This window comes from Grampus griseus (assembly GCF_964374135.1).
Source record: "Grampus griseus genome assembly, chromosome: 1".
NCBI classification, from domain to species: domain Eukaryota; kingdom Metazoa; phylum Chordata; class Mammalia; order Artiodactyla; family Delphinidae; genus Grampus; species Grampus griseus.
The window spans coordinates 14,307,952-14,317,853 of record NC_139017.1 but is presented as its reverse complement, the minus strand read 5'-3'; the positions used below and the strand labels follow the sequence as shown (position 1 = coordinate 14,317,853).

Here is a 9,902-nt window from a genome sequence, read left to right as displayed (position 1 = left end):
CTCACCAGAGCACAAAACAAAGGGCATTTGCATAACAGCAGAGTTCATCTGCTGAAATTATTACTTGAATCTCTGTTGTGCGTTCTCTCGTCCCACCAAAAGCAAACACTGGGTGATGCTAAATAGTGTAAATTCTTGAAGAAATTTAATTGAACCTACAAACTGAAATCGATTTTTATAAGTCTATCTTAGTTTCAACATGAGATCGGTCAAAGCAACACGCCTTCTTGATAGAAATACCACAGATGTATAGAATCCTGTTGATAAAACACTAAAAGGAAATCAATTTGAAGGACATGAGGTACGATGTTTATTGTATGAATTGGGCAATCTTAAGAATTGTTCTTCATTCAAAGGAAAAGCAAAACGAACCAAAGGAAAACCCCAAACAAACCTAGAGTTATTCATCATTTCAGAAATGACTTTTCTTTTCAATCCTAAGGGAATTTTGCAAAACTTCAGTAGCAGTACCAATCAATATGATGTGACATAAACACAGTCCCTTCACAAAGGCAAAGCTAGATAATGGACTTTTTTCTGGATTCTTTCTAACAAGAATTTAATAACTAGGCAGATCTGAAAAATGATAAATATTTTCAGAAAAATAATGGCTCAATGCCCAAGTCTATGTGATTCAGCATCTATAAACGGTGATCAAAAGTATTCAAAACAAATTGCCTGACTTTTTCTTTCATTCTTTTTTTTTTTCCTTCCTCTTTGCATTTTGTAACCTCATCCAGGAATAAGACAGTGTACATGGCTTGTCAACCTGCTAAGGTAAAGTTTAGATTAGCTTGGCTTGGGAGCAGAATCTCACAGGCACTCACCAGGTCAGGAATCTAAAAGTCTCTAAGAAGGTGCTTGGAATATGCAGACATTGGACGTTAGTGATAGTTTTTAAAAATTCGCACCTTTTATTAATTCTCACTTTATAACTAGGAAATCAGAAGTTATCAATGAAGAGAGTCATCAGGAATATTCAACTGAATCTACTATTGGATTACATGTGTTTAAATAATATCAAAACAACATATTTACGCTTCAGAATTTTGGGCTCATATTAGGTTCAAAAAGATCTTCAGACTCAAAGTCAATGTGCTCGTGATATGCTTATCTGGTAAACAGAGGCAATGTGACAGCAATACAGTGATTTCTCTTTATGAAATATAAGATTTAAAAGTTAAAATTGCAAATGGATAAAATATGAGGAAAACAGAAGAATGGTCATGAATGCATTGGTTAAGAAATTTATTCTACATTTATTTCATAGTCATTGCAAATATTAGGATGAAGAGAATTGTCAGTAATATTATTGACAAAATAATAATAATTTCAGTTCTACTAACCTTTATTGAGCACCTATAAATCTTTCTGAGTGCCTCTTTTAGACACTGAGGATACAGTAGTGGCCAAATCAAAATCCCCGCCTTCATGGAGTGTACCTTTTAGTCAAAACAACATAAACAGATATATAAAATGCCCAGAAATGAAAAGACTTGAGGGAAGAAACAAATCAGGAATAAACACTACCAACTGATAGGTTGGGGAATAATAAAGGAAATGGACTGGTATTTCACCCTAGTTCTTCCCATTTTGTACCATGTGGTCTTTTCACCACCACTCCACCTGTAAGAGCTTGCATCTAATAGGGAAAGCAAGGAAACTTCACATACTTAGGCCAACTAGAAAATAACCCAAAGTAGCATCTTAGTAAGTATAAAGAGATAACTTGGCATAGACATGAGCATTAGGAAGCGAAAGTTGCATTAACGACAAGGTCCTACTGTATAGCACAAGGAAGTATATTCAGTATCCTGTAATAAACCATAATGGAAAAGAATATGAAAAAGAACACATATATATGTATATATATATATGTATAACTGAATCACTTTGCTGTACTGCAGAAGTTATAGTTGGTTTAATATTGTAAATCAGCTATACCTCAATAAAATAATTTTTTAAAAAAAAGAAAAAGGGAAAGTTGCATATCAAAATTACATTCTTAATATCTTATTTGATTACATGGAAAAGAATATATATTGTCAAAGCGGTTGTGTGAAAGCCACGCACTTTGATGTGATATCTAATAACTTTAAGAAAATTCATTTCATTGTATAAAGTTGGTAAAAAAATACCAAAACCTGAAAAAGATAGTTCAGTAAAACTATAGACTACTTTCATACTGCGACTATAGAGCCAAAGCTTCTCAATAAAATATTAGCAACTTGAACTCAGGAGTATATTAAAAGAATGGTATACCAGGACAAATCTGGTCTGATTCCAAAAATGTAAGGTTGGTTCAACATCAGGAAATCTATCAACATACTGCTTAAATCAACTGATTAAAAGAGAAAGCCCTTTTTTTTTATCAATAGATGCAGAAAAAAGACGTAAGATTCAGTAGCCATTTCTAACAAATATTCAACATAAAACCAGATTAGGAAAAAGTCAGTTTATAAATTTATTCCACTGGAGTCTTGAGTACGATTGAGGACTCATAAAAATAAAACATAGAATAACTAAGTTGTATAACTCTGACGCAGCAAAAAAAAAAAAAAAAAAAATTGCTTTTTGGTGATAACATGAGCCTCTGAACTCTGATGGCCCCATTCGCAGGCCCACCTTCCCACGGCTAAAGCAGAATGAAAGAGCAGGCCTGCAGCTCTCAGCTTTTCAGGTAGAAGAGTCCTCTCTTGGCTCAGATCGCCAAAACCACCAGCCTTGGTGTGTGTGCGACAAGGAACAACAATCCTGTCCCCCAGATGGTGTCCACGCACAGCTTTGCTATGGTGTGTACTCTTAGCATTGCTCATTTACAGGTTGATAATAAACCAAAGTAAAAATAATTAAGTCTTAGTCATCATTCTCACCTGTTTTTGAAGATGGGCTGGTCTTTGATAGCTGCTTAAATCAAACCATTAAAAAATTATAAATTCTTTTTTTAATTTAATTTTTATTTTATATTGGAGTATAATTGATTTACAGTATTGTGTTAGTTTCAGGTGTACAGCAAAGTGATTCAGTTATGCATATACATATATGCATTCTTTTTCAGTTTCTTTTCCCATATAGGGTATTACAGAATTTGGAAGGAAATAAAATGACAACTAATATTCACTGAGTTCATATTAAGTTCCAGGAATTGCTCTCACTGAGTCCTTACTACAACCCTGTCAGATAAAGGCTATTATTATCCCCATTTCACAGGCAAACCCTGCAGCCTTAAAAGAATAGATAGTTATATTTAGCTAGAAAACAATTTTGTTTTTGCAAGATATAAGATTCCTCAAAAAAAAGTTAAACTTCAAAAGATAGATTGGGGAAATACATCTATAAGACATTATAGAAAAATAAATTATTTCCCCATAATAAACAAAGAACTTCTAATAACTTATGATAAAAAGACAACTCAATAGAAAACAAAGTATAAAATATGGATAAAAAATGTGATAAGAGGATATACAAAGAGTTAATAACGTTTGAAAATATTTATATCTTAAAAAAGTCAAGGGACTACAAATTAATTAAAGAAATAATAAAGTAATACTGGCAAGACCAAAAGGATTAGTAATTTCTTTTTATTTCTTCCAGTTTTATTCAGATAGAGTTGACCCAAAGCACTGTATACATTTAAGGGGTCCAGCATAATCATTTGACTTGCATACATCATGAAATGATGACCACAGTAAGTTTATTGAACATCCATCATCTCCTATAGATACAAAATAAAAGAAAACATTTTTTCCTTGTGATAGCACTCTTAGGATTTATCGGGTTGGCCAAAACATTTGTTCGGGTTTTTCTGTAACAACTTATGGAAAATTCCAGACACACGTTTTGGCCAACCCAATACTTCCTTAACAATTTTCATATGTAATGTCAGCAGTGTTCATTGTATTAATCGTGTTGTACATCACAACCCTAGTACTTATTTATCTTATAACTGGAAGTTTTCATCTTTGACCACCTTCACCCACCACTGCCTCTGGTAATCACAAATCTGATCTCTAAAAGGAGCAGTAATTTCAAGAATTTGTGGGGACACAAATCATGGACATTTTCTTTCATTGTTTGTGATCAAGTGAATTACTTCAAACTTTTCAGAAAGTAATCCATCAATAATGATTAAAACTAAACATACATTTTGATATAGCAATTCTTGCTAACCTATACAATAATAAATAAGTACAGGGACTTCCCTGGCAGTCCAGGGGTTAAGACTCCACACTTCCAACACAGGGGACGTAGGTTCGGTCCCTGGTCGGGGAGCTAAGATCCCACATGCTGTGCAGTGCAGCCAAAAAATTTTTTAAATAAAAAAAATGTACAATCGTATGTATACATACATTTTCAAATATGGTTTTTAACAATAAAGTCAAGTCAGTAGGATAACTGAATAGTCTGTTTTCAACCATGAAAGGAATATTATGCAACATAAAACATGATAGGGTGTGTCCCATGATCTCTAGTTGAGTGTGAAAAGCAAGTTACAGATTAATAATGGGTATAAAAATGGGTATAAAAAATAAAATTTTTCCCGAAAAAAATTTAAAAGAGAGAGAGAAAACGTACCTATGTGTGGATATATTTGCTGTGTGAGAAAGTATGGCAGAATAGATTCAAAGCTATCACCTTTTCACCTTTACAGGGTGGGAATGGGGAGGGATAGGAGGAGGTCGAGGTGAAGGACCGTAATTTATTTTCCTGTATGTATCAATATCTTTGGTTTTTTCTCTGAATACAAAATGCAAATCAAATATCCGAAGTAAAAAAATTAATATTAACAACTTTAAAAGAAAAGGAAGATATCTTAAAGGAAAAATTTAATTTCATTTCAACAAATACTTATTGTACACCTTGTTCTGTATGAGAAGATTTGCCGGGGAGTCAGTTGTTGAGAGGAATTACCATATGGAGTCAAATGTTACCACACTCTCATGCCCTGTGGTCATTCATATTCTGTATTGATTAAGTAGTCTTAGAATTATAAAATCTTCTATGTAGATATGAGGGCGAGGATTGTCTCTTAACATTAGATACAAGGAAACTGAGGCCCAGAGATGCTAAGCGTTTTGTTCCAAGTCTCACAGCGTTGGTTGAGTAACCTACATCAAATATCAAGGATATTTATTCTTAGCCCATTCTCAACCCATTATATCAATCTTCATAAATCCTCTTATTCATAAAGTTCTTAAATATGGTTTGATGGAGTTAAAGAAATTAGAAGTAAGTTACAATGTTTATGTGTGTTACAGTTTTCAGTCCCGAAGCCAAACATCTAACCTACATTCCCTAAATTTTTGCTTACAACCAGGATCTTGTAGGTCCCTTGATTGTTTAGGGCCACTCTTCAGGGATCTGAACAAATAGGTAAAAGTCAGTAGCTCCTTAAACACCTACCCACCTGTCCTATTTTTTGCAAATTTACAATAACTAAACAGAATGGTAATCTAAGCAATTAAGAACCACTCAAATAAAAGAAATCATCATTGTTGGCAAAGCAACTCCAAAATAAACATTTTATTCCCAGCCAGAAACTACAATTCTGTTTAGAAAATTTCAATGTAAAAGTCTTGTTTTAGAGAACATACCTTTTGCTTATTAGGCCAGGAACATGCTGAGTTTTTTGGGCTGCAACAATATTTTATAATCCTTTCTATGAACAGTAGATATATAAAAGGCCATGGAAAATTAAACGGAATGAAAGTTTTAATCTCACATATTTTAGCCACACTCTAGTAAATGTAGTCTTAGGCACTGGAAAGAATAGAATCCAATATTTAACTAACTGGCTCTTTAAAAAGCTTGGACACATTTATTTTTAGTAATAGCTCCAGGATATTTTCAGGAGGATGATCAAATTAGATACCATTTCTGATAGCCTACTCACTATAATGACAATGGCCTTCTCCACCTTGCTATAAAATTCCTTATAAAAATTTTCTGTGGAAGTAGATTCATGTCTTCCAACTCAGTACTGTCAAAAGGATATATCTTCCTGGGCGTCCCTGGTGGCGCAGTGGTTAAGAATCCGCCTGCCTGGGCTTCCCTGGTGGTGCAGTGGTTGAGAGTCCGCCTGCCGATGCAGGGGACACGGGTTCATGCCCTGGTCCGGGAAGATCCCACATGCTGCGGAGCGGCTAGGCCCATGAGCCATGGCCACTGAGCCTGCGTGTCCGGAGCCTGTGCTCCACAACAGGAGAGGCCACAACAGTGAGAGGCCTGAGTACTGCAAAAAAAAAAAAAAAAGAGAGAATCCGCCTGCCAGTTTAGGGGACACAGGTTCGATCCCTGATCCGGGAAGATCCCACATGCTGCGGAGCAAGTAAGCCCGTGCACCACAACTACTGAGCCTGCACTCTAGAGCCCACGAGCCACAACTACTGATCCCGGGTGCTGCAACTACTGAAGCCCATGCGCCCAGAGCCCATGCTCTGCAACAAGAGAAGCCACCACAGTGAGAAGCCCATGCACCGCAACGAAGAGTAGCCCCAACTCGCCGCAACTAGAGAAAGCCCGTGTGCAGCAACGAAGACCCAACGCAGCCAAAAATAAAATAAATAAATAAATGTATAAACTAAAAACAAAGATGTATCTTCTTAAGTCTGTAGCTTTTTAAGTGAGAAAAATAGCCAATTTCTGGATGCAAACGTTTATAGTTAGAGAACACAGGGATTTTTTTAGCTCTTCAAATGACTGTCTCCAGAATCATTACATCACATCACTTAATCTCCGCTGGTTGAGATCTTATTCAAGGTTTATTTGATGAATGCTTTTCTTAGGCTCAACAACTGAGTGCCAGATCAATTCACTCTCAGCTCAACTGCTAACCCAGACTACCTCCAAAGTTTGGATTCTTTCAAGGACTGCCAAGCCTTGACCTGAACTCTCAGAATATTCTAGTTCCAGAGGCAAGTGGTATTCCACATGTGAATCAGGTAGAATTGAGCTGTGATAACCCTTCCATTTTCCATTTGCATGACAAGTACCAGGAAGCCCTGTAAATATGACCTTGACTCATTTCTGAAGTCCACAAAGAGCGCTGCACCCCCCAAGCAAATAGAATCCTATGTCCGCTCTATAAACTTTACTTGCGTTAGGCTTCTTTGATCTCTCCTCCATCCAGGCAAATCCTCTGTGCTCATAAGGAACTCATCTAAAATTTCTCTTCACCAGCACAGTGTGGAACTCTCTGAGAAGTGTTTTTGGTTTTTTGTTTGTTTGTTTGTTAATTTTTATTTATTTTTGGCTGGGTCGGATCTTCGTTGCTGCCCACTGGCTTTCTCTAGTTGTGGTGTGCAGGGGCTACTCTTTGTTGCGCTGCGGTGGCTTCTCTTGTTGCAGAGCACGGGCTCTAGGCACATGGGCTCAGTAGTTGTGGCTCACGGGCTTAGTTGCTCCATGGCATGTGGGATCTTCCCAGACCAGGGCTCAAACCCACACGTGTCCCCTGCAATGGCAGGTGGATTCTTAACTACCGCACCACTAGGGAAGTCCAGAAAAAGATTTTAAGATTAGCAACGATTTCAAGCTATGTAGTAAAATTGGAGTAGATGTCAGGTCCTTGTTAATTTTAAGTTAGGACCGTAATCATCAAGCAACTGCCCAGTGACATCTGGTAGAGGCCCATTTTGTCACCAAGAATTAGGAAGAATACCCTACAGATATCTCAGGTCAGATTCCTTCTGGAGGAAGTTTTTTCTCTTTAAGATAGAAAATTTTGGTTCATCCTTTTCCATTCTCACTTTTCTATAATGCCTCTAAGACTTCGAATTTGTATAGAACTATAAATGGAGGTATCAATATATCGCCTTGTGGAAAACTCTTTGAAAGTTTCAAAATAGCTGTATGCTAAGGAAAAACATAATGGAGACAGCCATGACTGCTGTTACTTCTGGAACTCCATCTCTCGGTGTATGGCACTAAATGGGCATACAATTTAGGCCCTGCTATCAAGAAGCTTACAGTCTATTGGGGAGACGGGATATACACTCCAAAATTTAAGGAACATTGCAAGGCAACACAAAAAAGATGACCCATGATAGCATATAAATAAATAATCTTTTAACGACTAATGCACATTTTTCTAGGGTCCTTTGTCCCCCATAAGAGCATGAGTGGGTTAGCACTATGCCCTTACAGTATTTAGCCAGAAAAGAAAAGCAACATTAAACATTATTAGAAAATGGTGTTTCTTTCTTCTGATGTTCATGTCTATGACTTAAACAGGATCATTCTTTGCTTGCCTTTTCAAAGCTTTCCACATGTCTCTTGTCTTTGAGAACAGGATGTGTTGTTATTGCTTTACTTGTTACATTATGCACTAGTGAGATTCAGGAACTCAATAGGGCATCCTCAGAAAATGCAAAGAATGATTTCTGCACCCTCCCACCACCATCCCCCCCCCAAAAAAAAAGAGAATAGTGATATATTTAGAGTACCCGCTAATAATGCAAAGCAAGGAGTTCTGACGTTTCATTTAATTGAGTTATAAACAAGAAAACTATTAAATCCTGCTGCCGCCCCATTGGTGCGTGTGGATGTGTGAACTCTCTCCGTGTGTGTGCTCTGTGTCCTTCAGGGCACCCATGGTGGAGATGAATCACTAAGGTGTGTACTAGTCTGACAATCTTAGAAAGTCTCCAGACTGAAAGCCCAGCCCAGGAAACAGCATTTCATCTAGTTCCTGGTGTACTGCTAATTGATCCGAAACCCTTTGTTACTGTCTAGTGCAAAGGGCGAAGTCGAAAGTGGGTATTTAGGAAGTGACTTGACTGAAAACAAGGCAGAGCAAAACGCCAGGCCTTGTGAACTGCAGTTGCTCTGTTCCTGTGTTGTCACACTGGTGCTAAGCTTACGTTTTATTTCAGGTCACTTGGAGAGCCCCACTTATCCTGAATGGAGACATCCTTACCTACGAGATCCGCATGCCTGACCCTCACATCACGATCACCAACGTTACTTCCTCTGTGTTCAGTCACGTCGTTACTCATCTGATTCCTTTCACTAATTATTCTGTTACCATTGTGGCTTGCTCAGGGGGTAATGGGCATCTAGGGGGGTGCACAGAGAGTTTCCCTACCCATGTGACCACGCATCCCACCCTGCCTCAGGGTCTTAGCCCGTTGTCCGTGGTCCCACTGAGTGAATCGTATGTTGGCATTTCTTGGCAGCCACCAACCAGGCCAAACGGACCCAATTTGAGGTAAGAGAAAGTGATGGTGCTTTTGGATTTTGTTACCGTCTTATCTCTCTGGGAAGGAAGGGAGGAGAAGGAGGCTTTTCCTCACACAGGAACACTGAACTAATTCCTTATTGGATATTCCTCACTCATAACATTTTTTTTTATTGAAGTGTAGTTGATTTACAGTGTTGTGTTCATTTCTGCTGTACAACAGAGTGACTCAGTTATACATATATATATATATATATATATATACATTCTTTTTTATATTCTTTTCCATTGTGGTTTCTCACAGGATATTGAATATAGTTCACTGTGTTATACAGTAGGACCTTGTTCTTCATCCATTTTGTATATAATAGTTGGCATCTGCTAATCCCAAACTCCCACTCCATCCCTCCCCCAACCCCCCCCCCTTGGCAACCACAGGTCTGTTCTCTATGTCTGCCTCACTCATAATTTTCATACAGTTTCACCTTCTGTATCTTGACTTATAGGGAATCATAAAAAGATCATCAAGGTAAAAATAGCATATGCTATTGTGAGGAACTAAAAACCCTCGAAACAACAATTGCTGTTCTCTAGTGCATCTCTACACAGCCCCTCTCTTGATATTCAAAGTATATCTTTATTATATGTTAAGCAAGCTTGATGCATGTTCTAAATGACACATTTGCACAGACATGCCTCAAAATTCTAAAGATAGCACAATTTT

The 9,902-nt window shown here is 37.4% G+C and overlaps 1 protein-coding gene across 1 annotated transcript in view; it reads left to right on the top strand.

Moving 5' to 3' along the window:
• The window catches only part of USH2A (usherin), a gene marked incomplete at its 5' end in the record, with an annotated part of 770,156 nt that overhangs the window by 500,176 nt on the left and 260,078 nt on the right, over positions 1–9,902 (top strand). Inside the window, one exon of the mRNA XM_082666701.1 lies at positions 8,874–9,208. Coding sequence (XP_082522827.1) covers positions 8,874–9,208 — 335 coding nt within the window. The remainder of the gene's footprint in view (positions 1–8,873; positions 9,209–9,902) is intronic.